Genomic DNA, 19,254 nt, shown 5'->3' on the forward strand with positions numbered 1-19,254 from the left:
AGAGACTAGCTGGCCTCACCAGGCTTTCAACTAAGTGTGTGTGTGTCTGCTGTTTGCTGCTGAGCAGGTAGTATACAGTGGCTTTATCAGAGTTTTTTCATAGAACACAGCTGCCTGCTGATTAAAAAGTCTCTGTAGAGCTGAGAGGGACTGCAGAATTCTCTGAGTTTGCAGCTTTAAGAAAAATCATAGCATTTGTTTATTTGACTTTTGGTCTGATTTTCTCACCACCTACGTTTTGAAGATTTGGCAGACTCAGAACATCAATATTTACAGAAGCAGAGGATGTAATCCTTGGGTCACTGTTTATTCAACACAATGCATGGGAATAAACAGTAAATAATAAAAGTAAGACGTTCTCCCGACCAAATTGTCATAATGCACAAGAATATGATAGTATCAGAGTGCCTTCACCAACACTGGATGCACTTTTACAGACAGTTTTGGGCCCGGTTTCTTTTTCTGTGTCTGCTCTTCAGTTGGGACAAAGTGTCATTGCTGGGTAACAGCTGCCTGATGGCATAACAGATTGGTGCCTGTGCTAATCTGAGCTGTAAACAGCAGGAACCGCTGCCAGCTTAATCTGCTCATCTCTGCTGGAGTGGGGACCGACATGCAGCCATAGGCAGAGCTAGGCTAGGCTAACACTGCGGGAAAGCTGAAATAGACTGGGTGAAGCTAGCGGCTAAAGCTCTACTCCTGTCACCTCGAATCAAGCCGATGTCACCAGATGGTATCTGGGTGCTACTGACCCATCCATCAGTGAGCTCTGTTAAGAGCTTAAGCTACAAAAAAAGGAAACGAGAAATGTGGTTATTATTGTGAGCTCTTGTCCCCTTGCAGATGACAAACAGGGATAGCATGTCACTATGGTGATCGAGGATAAAGCAAATAACACATTTCTGCTGTTGATGGCATTTAATAATCTGAACCTTTCAATTCAATTATGCACACATTTAAAAGTGAAAGCATTTAACTTGGGCTGAAGTGATAAAGCGACTGCGATCCTAATCAATAGTGTTCTTTTCCCCTCTAATTTACAGTAGCAAGCTTGATACAATCTGCTAATTGAATCTCCACACTTGTGACATCAAACTGGGGCAGCAGCAGCAGTCACAGGCCTGATGTTTGGTGGATATCATGCCATTTTATTTTAAGACTTGCGGGGGATGATTTTCAGTTTCATCCTTCATTTTATTTACATAGTTTTGAGTTAAGAGCCTCTGAACGGCTTTCTGTGCATTTCATCGATGCCTCAATGCCCATTGCACCTTCTCATCAACATTAAAAGATTAGAAACTGCCAAAATAAGGGTGCAGCAGGGAGTAACCAAAGACCCACAGCTTTGTTGAAAAAATCACCTATCATATTCTAAGAAATCATACTTAACTAGAAAGTAGCACTCAGTTGAGTGCAGATCTCTGCCAGTAGCTTTACACGTCCCCTGGTGTATTGTGTGATTAAATGAACCCATCCACTGCTGTTAAGCGCCGTCAAACCGACGTCATTCAACTCCAGCGGCTCTGTAACGTTATTCAAGCAATGCGCTCGATGTCTTTGTATAATCCAACTCATACAACCCTACCAAAACACAAAACTAATCTCACCAAGCTGTCTGACTGCTTGGCAGCAGCTAAGTAGTTGTCAGCAGTTAGCGAAACACTAAAACAATAAAAATGAGAACCAGAGCAGCAGCCAAGAGGTACTCAGCAGTGTTTGTAGATGTAGTTCTGTTAGCTGTAAGCTGTTTGTTTCCGTGATAACTCTAACTCATTCACTCTCCGTTTGCTGGCTGCATTGGCTGGACTAAGTTAGCGTCTTTTTTGTTTCAAAGCTGCAATTGACATAGGTACCTTTGGCAGTACTATAAGAGAGAACATGGTAAGTTGGGCTGGTAGTTCACTTTCTTTCCCGACGAGGGAAGTGGTGAGTCAAAGGGCTGAGGATTAAGAGTCATGTAATTATGAGTCATGATTAATAGCAAACGGGCCCCTAATTCCTTCAGTTAATATGTCTGATTACATTAATTAGCAGTGAAGATACATTATGATACTTTCAAGTAAAAATGACTATTGCGCAAAGGTGACTCATATCGTTATCATGTGTTCAAATGTAATCTTGTAAAATGTAGTTTTTTGCAAAAAAATTGAATTAAACCAGTTGTTTGAAGGGAGATGCCAAGATTGAGCCAGGTCTCTGTGTTGATGTGGACACAGACCACCCGTTGATGGGTTAGCCAGAATCTTCCTGCCACCGGACATTAGCCAGGAGTAAATTGGTTGTTGGAATAGCCTTAGGTCCTTGCTGGATTAGTTTAGCTCCCATCCTGGCTCTCCGCCCTCTCATGCTGGGGCAATTAACTCATTCAGCTAATTCAGCGGCCTTTGGTCCTGCCTCATTATCACAATACGTGAGCCAGCTGTTTGAGTTGGGCCCCATATCTGATATCTGATATTGATGCATTCCTATCCTTCCCTTTGTTGTTATTTCCTTTATTTCCACACACAAACACACATCTACACACACACACACACACACACACACACACACACACACACACACACACACACACACACACACACACACACACACACACACACACACATACACATCATTGTGTAGAGATGTCAGAATGATGATGGTTGGTCACAGCATCAAGTTCAACTGGCCCCTCTCCTGCTACCAGTCCACAGTGTGTAAAACACTCTGCTAAAATGCTTGATGATTAAGAGCTCAGCAGAACTTCAGAGTTTGTGACAGCTAGCTAATGTTAGCTCTCCTGATTATAATTTAACATCATTATAGTTTGATGGTTGATTAGTTATTGATAACAAAGATGTTCTAGTACTATATAATACGTGTAGAATATACGTGCTTGGCACCAATGTGAGTTAAGTGACATAATGACCCTTCTTCTCTCAATATGGTCCACTGCAACAGGAAATAAACTGGGACACATTTGGAATGTTAATATTTGATTTATCTATCTATCTACAGCGGGTAAAATAAGTATTGAACACGTCACCATTTTTCTCAGTAAATATATTTCTAAAGGTGCTATTGACATGAAGTTTTCACCAGATGTCGGTAACAACCCAAGTAATCCATACATACAAAGAAAACCAAACAAATAAGTTCAGAAATTAGGTGATGTGTAATAAAATGGAATGAGTATTAAACACATGAAGAAAGGGAGGTGCAAAAAGGCATTGAAAGCCAAGACACCAGCTGAAATCTATCAGTAATTAGAAAGCAATCCTGCCCCTTGTCAGTGCAAATTAATATCAGCTGGTTCAGTCCCAACTGATGGCCTATAAAAAGGTGTCTCATTACCAAGGTGTCACACAAGAAACATCTCATGATGTGTAAAAGCAAAGAGCTCTCTCAAGACCTTCGCAACCTTATTGTAGCAAAACATACTGATGGCATTGGTTACAGAAGGATTTCTAAACTTCTGAATGTTCCAGTCAGCACTGTTGGGGCCATAATCCGGAAGTGGAAAGAACATCATTTCACCATAAACCGGCCACGACCAGGTGCTCCTCTTAAGATTTCTGACAGAGGAGTGAAAAGAATTATCAGAAGAGTTGTCCAAGAGCCAAGGGCCACTTGTGGAGAGCTTCAGAAAGACCTGGAATTAGCAGGTACAATTGTTTCAAAGAAAACAATAAGTAATGCACTCAACCGCCGTGGCCTGTATGCACGCTCACCACGCAAGACTCCATTGCTGAAGAAAAAGCATGTTGAAGCTCGTTTAAAGTTTGCTGCACAACATTTAGACAAGCCTGTGAAATACTGGGAGAATATAGTCTGAGACCAAAATTGAACTCTTTGGATGCCATAATACACACCATGTTTGGAGGTCAAATGGCACTGCACATCACCCCAAAAACACCATACCAACAGTGAAGTTTGGAGGTGGGAACATCATGGTGTGGGGCTGTTTTTCAGCATACGGCACTGGTAAACATATAATTGAAGGAAGGATGAATGGAAAAATGTACTGAGACGTTCTTGATAAAAACCTGCTGCCATCTACCAGGATGATGAAGATGAAACGAGGGTGGACATTTCAGCAAGACAATGATCCCAAACACACAGCCAAGGAAACTCTCAATTGGTTTCAGAGAAAGAACATAAAGCTGCTAGAATGGCCCAGCCAATCACCTGACTTGAATCCAATAGAAAATCTATGGAAAGAACTAAAGATCAGAGTTCATAGAAGAGGCCCACGGAACCTTAAAGATTTGAAGACTGTTTGTGTGGAAGAATGGGCCAAAATCACACCTGAGCAATGCATGTGACTAGTTTCTCCATACAGGAGGCGTCTTGAAGCTGTCAGTACCAACAAAGGCAACAAAGCATTAAATACATTTCAGTAAGCGTGTTCAATACTTTTTCCCTGTGTCATTCCATTTTATTGCACATAACCTAATTTCTGAACTTATTTGTTTGGTTTTCTTTGTATGTATGGATTACTTGGGTTGTTACCGACATCTGGTGAAAGTTTCATGTCAATAGCACCTTTAGAAATATATTTACTGAGAAAAATGGTGACGTGTTCAATACTTATTTTACCCGCTGTATATATGTGTATATATATATATATAATATATATATATATATATATATATATATATATAACTGTAAAATGGTCTTTAAAATTTGCTCTTGTGGTTGCACTGGTCCTATTACAATAGCACCATAGTCATCTAATTCTGTTAATATGAAAATGTTATAGCTTTTAGGTCAAACGAAAGAAGATATTCGTTACAAAAAGTTTCTGGTTCAATACATATCATGCCATTGTTTTTTCTCAGAGACCCACTCTCATTGAATCCAGCAGTGTGCTGTGTGCAGGATATACTTAAGTAATAGGCAGTACAAAACAAATCAACCTGACCTCGAGACCTCCAGTAAATCTGCAGCACTGCTAAGCCACCACATTTTCTGAAAAGCACACAGTGGCTTTGGTATACAGTTAACAGATCATAACATGAGTCGCTCTGAGCCCATACATCAAATGATCTGGCCGATGGGCTTTCTCCCTCTTTCCCTTCTGCATGGATTAACAACAAGCTTAATGTGTTATTTTGCCAGGGATTAAGAGTAATAATACATCCCACACGTTAGCCAAACTCACCCTTTTTCAAAAAAATATATTAATCTTGGAAGTTCCACAAATATGGATGTGTAAAGCTAAATTGTTTGAGAGAATCGTTAATCGGACATCATGCATGAGACCATGACCCTAAAATCAAAGCAGCTGAACCAAATTCACTCGTTTCATTGTTTACACCTTTTCCTGCTGTGACAAATCAAAATGTCTTCCGTGAAAAAGGACTAAAAGGTAAAAAAAAAAAAGAAGGAATTTCAATTAACGCCTTGAATCTTAGCTTGAGGCCTTTGAGGTCCTGTGCATGGGGATATCCATCATCCACTGTCTGATCCAACACTTTCAACCAGATCAAGTTCCATTGAAAACCATTGGCCAGTTTGTCATGACATTTTATAACGAGATTCATGGTCCCCTGAAGAAAAAAGTATTTTGGTTGTCCCTTTGTCCTTCATCTCATTGAGTCACAGTTTCCCCTTGACCAAAAGGTTGGTCCATGGCAAGCTATCTTAAATTGTTATGCCTAGGAGTCCATACATGATACCTTATGGTACTAAACCACATAATGGGGAGGACAATGGTAAGTCCCCTGGAGTTTAATGAGGCATTTTTTCAACCATCAAGGTCTTTGTCAGGTAAACCTTGATGGTTGAAACGTTGCCTTCTTAACTCTTGGGAGCTTGCAATATCTATGTACGGACTACTTTTTTAGTTCATTATGGTTATGTCTGACCTGTACACAACACGCCATGATCACTGGAAGAAAGTAAATGTTTATAGCACAAGCTGCAGTTCAGAGATTATCAACAGCCTTGCGATAGAGCATTATATTACAGATATTTCTATTTTCTTTCTTTTAGTTATTTTTTTTTTCTTAATGACAATATGCTAGTTTTTGAGTGCCTTAACCCTTTAAATATGCAGAGATAAAAAATAAGATGGAGGATAACTTAAAAATTCAGCAAACATACAGTCCAGCCTTTGGTTCTATCAGTTATAACATTGTGCTCAATAAAAGTAATCCCTGAAATTTAGGAATCCAATGTCATCATAACCAAAGATAAAGACCTAAAACCCAAACCATCAAACATACATATATATATATATATATATATATATATATATATGTATTTTTTTTAGGCCTCTATATGCCTCTAGTTACAAGTAAAAACCCAAGTTGTGATAAATCAAAGTTCTTCCTTTTAATAAACACAATTTCATATTTATACTTACCAATATCAATTCTGATAACAACATGCTGCTCTTTTGGCTCTTAGTCTGTTATTGACTTGCCTATGTGGCGGAAGGTCGGGGAGTGTTGGGGGCATTTTCAATTTTCAGCCTCTTTCATTCTGATGCGGCTAAGCCAGTAGCTTACTGATCTTTTTTGGTGGAAAACCATGTCAAAGCATTATTCAAAATAAAAAAGCTACAGGTTTAAACACATCTGGAGGGGACAGCCCTTTCTAGGGAAACAGGATGGAGTATTAGACTCTTTATACTAATGCGACTAATGCTGTGTATCGTGTACTGGGACTTTGTGCCTGTACCAGGTCTATTTTTAGTCCCATTTCCACTGTGACCTCCTGCTACATTATCTGCCTTTCTCCGAACTCACAATCGCTCTCACTAACAACCTCACTAAATGACGGTAACAACAGGGTACAACTTAAGAGGAAGATTTAGCAGAAGATTTATTTCTTTTTTGCCCTATTTCAGATCAGGGATGTGGGTTCATCTTAGTGTTGAGTTTTGAATTTTGAGCAGTTCTACAAGCACCACAGGATTGATAAAAATAATTACAAGAGACACACACTTCTAAGCATATCAACAAAGAACCAGCCTTGAAGTACTCTCTGAAGTAACCATATCTATATCAATGATAACATCTTATGAACTGCGGTCTTTAGATCTCAGACACTAGTTTGGGTATTTAATAACTTGGCCGACAGCTCCTACATGATGGAGCATCTACTGCACAGAGAAAGCCGTCTTAAGAACCCAGAACAGACATTGATAAAAAACTTTAAGTCAAGTTTTTCTTTTCTGTTATTTGCAGTCACAACAGCTGTAGGCGAGAGATGCTTCATGCTTTGAGATGATTCCAGTAGGAGACATGAGGGCAGAGGGAAGTGCGGACATGCAATCGTTTTTTCAAACTTAAGAGAAGACAGGTCACGTACACTCAGGTCAATGCGTACCCTCTTCCCTCCCTGTCTTCATGCATGTTGCTTCTAGTTCCAGGTTCATCTCGTTTGCAACATTATTAAAGGAGCACTCCACCAGTTATTTATGCCTCCGCGCCAAAAAATAGCCATGGATGGGGCCATTACGTTCATGTTCAAGCCTGAGAAAGAAAACCCTGAGGATACACCCTGAAGATAGCATAGTGATATAATCAGGGTTATAAATGTGTGTTAAAAGTTAATACTGGATACTGGATTTAGGCCAATATCCAATAGCCAATTTTTTTTTTATAATTGCAGAGTGGTTGTCGTTAACTTAGCAGCGAGGTATGAGCGAGGGCTGCTGTTAAGCTCACATTCCGAGCCGAAGGCCACCTTTACCCCAGGCCTTTCCAAGCGGACCTAGAGCCAGCGGTCGATGAGCCTTATAGAGGCAATGACCACAGTGAGGGGCAGCTGGCGCCTGGAAGAGGTCCCACGGGGGATCCTTCCACAGCCGTCCCTAACCCGCCGTGTTGAAACCCTCGGGCAGTCTGCTATAGTGAAGTGTCAAAATATGCCTCAGATGAAGTCAAATTAAATCGCCTTGTCCCCGTTTACCTTCAGCTCTCCTATGTGCTGCACTTCATTCAACAATGGGGCAGGGTGGAGCTTTGAGGTTTCACTTTAACGTAAGTTAAAAGGTCCAAAGGAGTTTCAAGATTTAATCACAAGCTCTGTTTATATACTTTCATTGGTTAATATTTCTAAAACCTACAGGCAGTCGTAAAGGGTGGCCAATATAAATGATTAATTAAATAAAAGAATAGTTACATAATATATGGAGATACGAGGTTTCTGCCTGACATAGATGATATCTGCAGTAAGTTAATATCAGCTAACATATAAAAGACCAGTACATTTATCTAGCTCCAGACACTTTCATTCTGCATTATATATTGTGCAATGAAATTAAAATTGAATCTGCCTTTCAGTGTTTCAGTGATTTCTATTACATGCATGATAAGAGATTTGTATATGAAAATAATGTAGAAAATGATGAAGAATGACGTTCTTACTGTTTCAAACAGAGATATTTGTTCTGTTCTGCTGCTTAGATCAATACTGTTTTATCAAAAACAGACTTCAACGTCCTCTTGCTAGCAATTTCTAGAGCGTTTGACCACATCACTGATGGTCGACATCAGCAAATGGAGTTGAGATGAGATGCGATCACAAGTTCAAGGATAAGCTATTTAGTGGACCTTGCGTTTGTGAAGAGAGCATTCCACACCTACCTCCAAATGCCGGCCTCATGGTGAAGTCATGATCGTCCACTTTGAGCAGCTGCTCCGTCTTTGTTTTGCGAGACTTGGTCACATCTGGAGGCTTCTTTGCCAAGGAGCTATGGGAAGATGACAATCATAGTTTAGAGTAAGGCAAATGATAAGAATAGGGTTTTTGTTTTGAAGAGATAAAAGCAACGCACCAGAGAATTGAATCTGATGTGACAACTGCATAAATTATAATTTATTTACAATATATTTTCTTCTCACCTTCAATGTTCTAGTGCAATGGGGACCACAGTCAAAGTCTTTTTCTTTCTTCTTCCCTAAATGTCATCAGCTCACACAGAAACTCATCATCATTTTCATGGTAGAGTTTAAGAAATGTTGATCAGTCACCCTGATTGCAGGAACTCCACTGAAATAGTATTTGTGTCCTTGGTTGAATGGAAAGCTGTGCAGTGATAATTCTCGGTAGTATAGTGTGTGTCTTACAGTGATAGCTGTGGAGCTGTTTAGACCACACGCTGAGTTAAATCACCTCTGAGGACATAGAGGCTTGACATGGAGCGGCCCTGGTGAAGCTCTAACAGACTAAAATATATGTTCTCTGTAGCAGCAAGCAGAAACCAAGAGATAAATGTGCTGCTGTGCTTGAGCCTCTTCATCTCTCATTGAAGTTTGTGATTCGCACAACAATATTTAGAAAAATTTGATTAATGTTTACTCGTGCTCAAGCTGTTATTATGCTCTAAGAGAGCTGCTGAGTTTTGCTTGCTCAGGGATTTTTATCACGGCTCACGCTGTGATTGAAATCATCAGCCCATGTTTCAAGCTTCATAACCATTTCTGATCTCCTTGTTGGTTTGGTTAGATTCAGCCATAAAAAGGCCAAACAGAGATAAGGAAGCATGGATGATTGGATGGTTGACATAACAACCCCTAGGTAACTATGCAAAGGTGGAGGAATAATCAGGGGTATGAAAAAAACAATATCTGTTGTTAAGAGACAGGGGGCAAACAGCTGTCAGGCCCTGTCTCCCAAATACTATGTTTATATACAACCTATTTTCCAACAGAAAATGTATCTCAAAGGACACATAACTTAAGGTAACTGCCATCAGATTTTATATTAATATTATGTAGAAATATCTTCAATGAATATAAACGGAAAGTTGCAAAAATGTTAATGCTGAACGTATTATATAGGATAAATATTCACTGACTCTTCTGTCAAAATATCTGATCCTAAATGTAAGTTGTACAGCATTTGTAAACCTTTTTATGATTATTCTGTGGAAGCAGTTGGTGAAGGTAACTGGGTCTGTATATAAGTCACCACAGACTGTATATAAGAAGTGGACGTAAGTTCAAATTTCTTGCTGTCGCCATTTTGTTTTTTTGCAAACTGAAGGTGACACAAGAGGGTGGAGCTAAATACAACCGAATTCTGAATACATCACTTGTAGGCAACCAAATGTAACAATAACATTTCATGAAGTGAAAAAACACTGTGAAATGGTTAAAGTTCTAAGACAAAAACCCAGACAACTCTCAGACCGGACAACGCAGTTGTAGCAACCTGTTAATCAATAGGTAGCCCCGCCCTAAAGCATACCCTGCTTTATGGTCTGTTTGACTCTAAATGGAGCATCATTTACTAAATGAACATCATGCTGTATTGAAGAAGACTTGAAACTAGAGATTGAGACCATAAACTCATGTTTACAATGTTTACTGAGGGAATAAATCAAGAGAGAAGTAGAGTCATTTTCTCATAGACTTCTATACAACCAGAGGAGTCGCCCCCTGATGGATATTAGAGAGAATGCAGGTATAAGGCACTTCATTATTGGTTTCACTTATCAGAACTGGAGAGTTGCTGTCTGTTCAATACAGAAAAAGCCCACAGTGGCTTTATGCACAATACAAAACGTGTTTATTAGCATGCAACTAAATCCGTAACTTTTACCAAAGTGTTCTGTTGCCTTAACTTAACCACCCACTGGACTCCAGAACCCTAGTCCATCTTCCTGCTCCAAGCCTTCCCTGTTTTTTGCAATAGCTGAAACAGCAACACTGATTAGGAGAGCAATCTCTTTGATTTCCAGACCCTGCTAATACTTTGACAAATTCCCCTAAACTAAGCAACAAAAGAGGTTGTTAGTCGCTGTCTTCAAAAAGACTCATGTGTTCTGTGATTTTCTGCCCCTTTCAGCAGGACTAAATTATTTGTCAGTGGCTCCCAACGCCACAATGCCTGTTACAGCATACAACAATATGAATCAAATAAAAATAAAAACCCTACTATGTTAAGAATTTAAGGCAAAGATCATAGTAAAAGCTCAAACTGGACATGTGATGAAGAACCACAGCTGACTATTGGTAGGAGCTAGAGCAGTGCTGTCCAACATCAAAGTGCAACCCTGTCCCCTTCAAGATATAGTTCCCAGACAAAATAATCTGCATTCTCAATAACCTTTCCAGGGGAAACCTATTTCCTGTGAATTTAAACAAACGAAAGTGCAACAAAATAACTTGATTCTGTTTAGGAAACAGAGCTACTTGGTTAGGTTCAGTAAAAAACGTCATGGTTTTGCTTGAAATATATCTTTTTTTATATTATTTAAATTACAGTTAATTAAAATGAAGCAAGGCTGACTTTTGGTTTCACACAGGAGGTCTCCTAGGTGACAGTTCTGTTTGTTGACCTAACCATCCACCCAACCTCGTCCTCCTCCTGCAGACTCTGCTGACTTTGATCAGAAACATATTTGTGATACGTCAATAACTAACATAATCTGAAAGAAAAACACCTTTCCCTCAAACGTAATTGTAAATGTGTTTTTTTTTCTTTTGGAATTTGTGTTTTTGAAGACCGGGCTGTAAAATGAGATCTTTGTCGGTCCATTCATCAACCCTGGCCTCCACCCTTGAAGGATTTGAGGCTTGATGTCACATTTCCCACAGCCGTACGAGGCCCTTTGCCTGCTTCTATTGACATTAAAGCTGGTGGTTTTAGGGTTTTGAACAACTGATGGATGCTATCTGATTTCTCTGGAGAGGTCTCAAACACTGTGTCCTTCTGAACCTGAAAGTGCTTCTGCTGAACAGGTCGCTGTCTTGCGTGCTGCTCCATCACCATCAGTGTATGACTGTGTGTGGGTGAACGCACGGCAGAGCACTGGAATAACTGCAGTCCATCAGTCTGAACTTGCCTCATTTTAACCTTTTTTTTTTTAACAGGATTTTTACAATTTCCACTCCTTCTATGAGAAAGATTAATCAATAAATAGGAGTATTGCTGACACTCCTGCTAACATACACAAACAGTTGCATGCCCTTCACCAAGATGTCATCACTCTGCAATAAAGCCACGGAGATCCACTTCTGGCACACCTTATTTCTGCAGTATGCAAAGTTCAGTCTGCTTTTTACCAAACCAGGAAAGAAAAACATTATTTTGTATGGCTAAAAATGTAATAAAAAGAAGGTGTCAAGAAAGTTACATTTCAAACTTGGGTTTTTATACCATTTGATAAAACACACATTTCACCCACATATAGTTCATAATGCATCTTTAACTATCTGCGGGTGATTTGGCTCCATCATCTGACTTCTGTTTTTTTTATTCTATATATAAATGGGGGAAATGTAAATAATTCTCAATGATATGACAAGTGATCCATGAGCTCCACTTTTCTCAAGCATCTCAAAATCATCACTGCATGGACAGTTCAACAATGTCCAATTACATGCTCACTATTGTACCTGACACAGTTAGTGATGATGTCAATTGAGTTAAAACTTTTATCTTTATCTCCTGGGTATCTGCACATCTCTGCGCATTAACGTTCACCCTCGACTCGTTTTTCCACTTACATGCCATGCTTCTGGGTCTCCACGGTACCGGTCCATCTCCGCACCCGGTGGCCGTGCTTACGGCATTCGCCGGTAAGAACCAGACACAGAAGCAAAATCAGAGGTTTGGTCAAATAAGGCATCTTGGCGGCGCTAATCCACAGGTGAGTCCCTTGAAAGCCCCTCTCGGTCGGTTCATTCCAGCTGGGCTCGGCCGGCAGCGCATGGTTCCTCAGCAGAGAAGGATGGACGCGTCCCCGGTCATGGCATCAGACTCTCTGCCGCGCGGCGGCTGCAGGAGAGGAGCGCGTCTGTGTGCGCGATGCCAAGCGCTGCGTGCACTTATCCTCACGAGAGAGAGAGAGAGAGAGAGAGAGAGAGAGAGAGAGAGAGAGAGAGAGAGAGAGAGAGAGAGAGGCTGAACATCTGTAGCCTACATGCTCCGGGCACACACACACACACACACACACACACACACACACACACACACACACACACACACACACACACACACACACACACACACACACACACACACACACACACACACACACACACACACACACACACACACACACACACACACACACACACACACACGGATTATTTGCAGCCTGGCATGCCACAACAAGAGAGGCAGATTATTCCTCCTCCCTATTGTAAATAAAAACCTCATCACAGGAATCACGTTTCACTCAACTCAGGGACGTGGTGGAGCATTTTAAAGGCAACCTCCATCTTCACTGAGTGTGAGGCTGGAGCGTTTCTGTGGCCCTGAGCAGCAACATCCACCATTTCTGATTTAGTATTTGGGCTGGTGCCTGCGTGATGTTCCGTGATGGCTGCTGTCGGTTTGATTCCCAGCTCCTCTTGACATTGTCCCTGAGCAAGACACTGAAGTGTAGTTATACGCCTCTCCATGAAGTCAACATGCATCATGTAAACAGCAGTCAATGTAATATTGTCATCAAATGCTTACATTTTTGCTAAGTTATCACTCCTTGTATATATTTGTAAATTATCCGGCACTTAAAGAATGAAGCTTATGATTGTCTATATTTCTATTACTGTCAGCAAATATAATATGTTACCCCCCCCCAATACTTTCACTTCCCTTTCCTTCCATTGACTCTCTGGGATGAGCCCATTGTTTCCCAGTGAAGATCACAGATATACAGCTTTTTTTTAAAGACTCAGTTTCCTAAAAAGGCCGGTCCCTGTAGATATAGCAAAGGCTACCTGCACAGGAGGAAAAGTGCATTTGTTTGGGACTATTTCCAGCAGCGGATAACGCTCCTGTATTTACCCATACATGACTTTATTTTGAATGTTGATGGAGCAGCTTCAATATTAGCAAGGCCTAATTAGACCTAACAAAGCATGAATTCATTGCAAATTCAAATGCGAGTTAAAATTTGTGTGTTAATGTGAACAATGATTTAACCGCTTTGGTAATTGTCTCTCTCTGGTTGACAATATAGACCATTTCACAGTTGCAAACGCAAATAAATGTGTGGGAGGTTCAGGATAAAGAGAAGTTTAAATGGAGATTAAAAACATATTTTTAATGAGCTGCAATCAAATTTTATTTGAAAGTTTTGGCTAGTCAATTGCACACCAATGTATTTATATATATATACTCCTGGGTATACATTCGTTATCTGTATCATTCACCCCAGTTATTTTTGTATTTCATTACATGTTGTACATGTGAAATTAAATATATGTACATTTTAATGAATATGTCAATAACCATATTTTATAAATGTCAACAAATCCCATGAAAAGACCAAACCAAAAATGAATGTCAACTAACAATTCTTGTGTGTGTACCAAAGACTGATATATCTCTTCCTCTGTGTTCCACTGTTGTCCAAAAACTGAAGGTTGAACTAACCACGATTTTCATACTAACAATAGATTAAAAGGCTCAGAGTTACAAACACGTATTGTTGGTTTTTTTTTTTGTATTCATGGGATTTGTTGACAAAAAGAAAAACAAAGAATGACTTCAGACTTATCTTCTTATCTGGAAACACAGATACTCTGTCTCTATACTTTTCTCTCCCCTCTTCAAAAGGTTGGATATAAAGGAGAACTTTAGTTGATTCAGCGCAGTGGAAAAGTATGAAATGTGTGTTGTTGGTGCACTTTGCCCAAGGTCATTGCTCTACCCAGGGATACAGAATGGCTCAAGTCAGAGCAAAGCCATTCTGCTGCTGATGATGTGTAGGCAGCTTCAGGCTAACTAGGCTTGAGGGCCACAACAAACAATTGAGACATAACAAACTCTAATGCATCAAAGTAGGTTATCTTACTATGTAGCAAGGACTCTCTGTCTGTCTGTGTGTTCTTCTCATATCTCGAGGCCTGCTCATCTGATCTACTTCACACCTGACAGGTGTCGGCGTTGTTTCACGTTCACTATGAATAAACTTTGAATAAACGGGAAAACAGCGCTCTGTTCGGCAGCAGGGGCGGAGCATCACGGCTTTGTAGACTGCAGTTCACTTTATTACCCAACTCTTTATCCCTTCCCTGGAGTCACTATGAGCTGATATACAACTTGAGGCAGAATTTAGTGTATTTCACTGCTGTTACTGTAGGTAAGCGGCGACTTGGTAGTAAGACTATATTTCCCCGGCGTATGACTTGATACTAACTTAAAACCCTAATAACGTTACTGCCTGCAAAATACTTCCACACACTAAATCCATGTCTACTTTACAAACACGATGGTTATGTCAAAGCAAGAATCTAATACGCCTATTTGGAAAATGTCAATTAAATAACCAGTTACCACAATGGCACCTCAGGGTTAAGGGTTGGGGTCAGGCATAGAGCACACATACACACTGAAATATTGCAAAGCCTTATGTGTACTTTTCTATAACTACACTGCCTCTGCGCCCACATAGCTTGTATCTACCTCCAGGGGCTGGTTTCACAGGGATACATAGACGGCTCTATAGTGTTAGGCCAGGCTTCATTTTGCTCATAGATAAGACTAATGCAAGTTGTGTTTAACAAAAATCAAAACTGATTTACCCAAAATATTCGACACCTTACCCCTAGGCTAACTCAGGGCTAAGAACCATCGTAACCATGGTAACTGTGTTGCCTTCCTTGCCCATTCCATAAAGAGAACAAATAGATAACAAACAATACAACAAATGCTATCACAACCAGTTTATTTTTCATTACTCAGGTGATACAAGAAAACATTTTAAGTTTCTCGCAAGACAATTAACATAGATAGGCTTACATATATATAATGTGCATTCAATTAATTGTTCTGATGAATTCATAAATTCTTACTCAAATAGAAATGAGCAGTTTAGCACCAGCAGATGCAACTCTTTAAATAACGTGACAAAAAGAAGAAATATAGCACTGCAGTCTCAGTATGTTTATGTTCAAACTTGCCTTATGACAGAAACTTTAAGGTATAACAAGTACACAACATATCACATATTGTTCCACTAAGAGCATCTCCAACTTTAATCCATCATGCTGAGGCTTTCCATAATTTAAAAGGTTTATCCCACTGTTAAGGTTGCTTGTGAGAGACTCAACAACCGAAGAAAAATTCCCCCCAAAAATGTATGAACTCACACACTGTGCCTTGCCCAATCACTCAACCCAAATATGTAACAGTGGCTAAAAGTTACATGTCTGTGGGTTAAGTAGTCAAAATGGAGATCCCACTCATGAGTAGAAGATTTCATCTTCCAGGGAGCCTACACAGAGCAATTTCCCACACCAACCACGTAAGCGTAGAAAGGTCAATGGCGCTGTAAACCAAAGGGCACCACTGTGTATGAATATATCCAGTGAAGGACTGAATGAAACTATTTATCATGCTCTTTTAGATGGTGACATGCCATTGTTTCAAAAGCCCAGCAGTCCGAAAAATAAAAGCCCATTATCCCAAAAGTAATGCCAAATGTTGAACAGAAGCACATGGATAATTATTATGAAAAGTGATGTCATGGTAGCGATATTTTTTTCTACTATGGTGAAGACATCTGCCATACTGCCTATTCTTATCCAAACCAATCTCACTCCTTAATCCTAAATCTTATCAATCAAACCAACGACGACATGAGTCAGCTGTTGTCTCTAGACTAGAAATTATGTAATCATGAAAGCTGTTTTTGATATAGTCATCTACCATTAATAATTAAACACATTGGCATTCAGGGTAAGGCTTTATAATGATTAACTGTTGTCAGCAACACAGAGTATCAGTTGTGATCAATAGTTTTCATTATCTTCTGCTACTTGGAACCCAAAGCTCAATTCTAGGCCCTATTTTACTTTTTGCTCTGCTTCCACTGAGCTCTCTGTATTGAAAATACATCATTTATCATTGCTGCCCTGATAGCATGCACCAAGTGAAACACATGAGCGTGTAAAATGCTGGATGGCCAAAAAACAGACAAATGGGTACCACATTTCCCCTGCATTTGCCCTACCTTCACTGGTTACCAATAAAATATTGATTATTTATTTATTCATGCTTTATAGTTTTCAAAGCATTGCATGAAAAAAGCACCAGCTTACATCTCTGATCTCCTCAGTCCACACACAGACCCCTCAGATCTTCTGAAGAAATCCACAGGTGATCAGGATTTTTCCATTGTTGCACCGAGATATGATTCATGTAAAGATCATATTCTTTTGATATTCTGAATCATACTCTGAAAATGGAGCATTTCATGTTATGATATTTTATGATATGCAGATATTTCTTTGGGTTTTACGAGCGTCCTTTGTACATGTATACAGCGCATTTGGAGTGTGCGTCTCTATAGGGTTTTTTACGGCACTTTGCGACATTTGAGGCCTCTTTCCTGTTTACAACCAGCTCTCTGCATTAACACAAACCAACAAGCCAACAGTGTGCAAAGCTTGAGTAGAGATGCATGTCCAAAAGAAAAGCCTACATTTTTGTTCGGAAAGCGAAACTAAACTACTTTTAAGCGTAATGAAGGACTTGGATATCAACCGGGTGTTGGATATGTGCAAATATGCCAACTGCGACTTTTTCATATTTTTCACTTCCATATTCCGATGTGATAAACGATATGTTAAGACATCTGCCACTTCAAACACAGCCGAGAATGGCATTGGTGTGGGATTGACTGGCACAGGATGCTCCGATGGGTGGATTTTTTGTAAATCAGAATATACATGGTTGCATGAAAATGGGAATATTAGTGGAATATTCATTTTCATTAGCCATGTAAACAGCTTATTAGGAATATAGTCTTTCTATGATCAAAACAGGAATATTTGCATGTACACGTAGTCACAGTCTATTTGGAATACACTGAGTCTCCTGTTCCAGGTGTGCATCTGATGTAGTTGTTGTGTTTTAGACCAATCTGTCCATATATCTATCAAAGTGGCAGATAACTTAATATTCTTATACAGCGTGACTGACTATGTCTTTAGGCTTGGCTGTTGAAGCGGTGGAGATTGGACGAGGGAATGAGTTCTTTGATACCTCTTCAAGCTGCCCACCATCAAAGTGTGATTGGGGAGGAGGATGCAAACCTCTTTGCCTACCAGCAGGGCTGTGTTCCCTCACAGAGAATGCTGCCAGCTCACTCATTGTCCTTTTCAAGTGGATTCAGTAAAATCCACAGCAGTCTGCACTCTTCCAATCCTGTCAGCTTTCATGGTGACAAGCTGGACTCGTAATTATCTGTGTGGCAGACCACAGTATGTGCTGCTGAATGAAACTCCAGTCAGAATGGTGAGTCTGTAACAATGCTGATGATATACTCAGTCTCCAATGAGTGTGTAATGTTTGAATAGCAGCCACTAATCATACCATCCCTGGAGGCTGTTAGACTCTTCTTTGATATCAGCTCATGAATTACCTCAGCTCATGAACATCATTGTCATTATTGTTGTGTGTGGAATGATGAATCATTTGAAGATAAAGATGAATCTTTTTTGATCCCCAGCGGGGACATTTGGTTCTTGCAGCAGCACAATGATATAAATAGTACAGATAAATAGAGAAAGTAAAAGAAAAAAATAATATAACTTTATAAAACAAAAATAAATAATGAAACAAAAATAAAGAAAACTTTACAAGAGCGTGTGTGGAGAAAAGACTTACAAGGTACAAGATTATGATGCCAAAATCAATGTAAAATATTAACATAATATAGTGTAACATGTTAAATTATAGTATAGTGTGGGATATGAGATATAGTATAAGATGAAAGGTAGTTATATAACCTCACATAATATACAGCAATACAACATAAAATAAAATAGAACGTTCCTGTAGGTACTTGGACATCTAAGTATATTTATTATAGCATCTCTAGCATGGCTACACATTTTTACAATTACCATCTATTTGTTTTGTTATGTTTAGACTGTTTCACCAGAAGTCAGTGGTCATCAAGTAACATGAAACAATGTGTCCAATTGTGTCCATTGTATGAACAAATCCATTCAAAGGTGTGTTAAACACACACATGCCTCCACACCTTGTGATGGCAGTTTTCTTCTTCATCAAAGCCTATTATCCGTCACTAGAACATCTATCACATGTTGCTCATCACAGCAACATGTGAACCTTTAATTTTATTTAAATATGCAGAGCTCCAGGCAGCACTTGGTCTGACTCATAAAGAAGATAACATATGCAGCTGTTGCCTCAGTGTCTATGTTTTTAAGTTTTAAATGAGATTTTTCACTGAACTGTGAGAACTGCTTTCAGTGTGTCCGTCTCCAACACACTGGCCACACAAGACCCCCTTGTATTTGACAGCCATTGAAAAAAGACAAGTCTGACCTA

At 39.6% G+C, this 19,254-nt stretch overlaps 1 protein-coding gene across 2 annotated transcripts in view; it reads right to left on the reverse strand.

Moving 5' to 3' along the window:
• gabrr2a (gamma-aminobutyric acid type A receptor subunit rho2a) overlaps nt 1–12,571 on the reverse strand; it is a 37,985-nt gene extending 25,414 nt beyond the window's left edge. The window contains exons 1-2 of one of the 2 annotated variants that reach the window (XM_054614022.1): nt 12,457–12,571; nt 8,580–8,696 (exon numbers count right to left, since the gene is read on the reverse strand). In XM_054614022.1, coding sequence (XP_054469997.1) covers nt 8,580–8,696; nt 12,457–12,571 — 232 coding nt within the window. Of the gene's footprint in view, nt 1–8,579; nt 8,697–12,449 lie in introns of both variants that reach the window. The other variant, XM_054614023.1, reaches the window with a different exon arrangement.
• Between the last annotated feature and the right edge of the window lie 6,683 nt (nt 12,572–19,254).

This window comes from Anoplopoma fimbria, chromosome 15 (assembly GCF_027596085.1).
Source record: "Anoplopoma fimbria isolate UVic2021 breed Golden Eagle Sablefish chromosome 15, Afim_UVic_2022, whole genome shotgun sequence".
NCBI lineage: Eukaryota > Metazoa > Chordata > Actinopteri > Perciformes > Anoplopomatidae > Anoplopoma > Anoplopoma fimbria.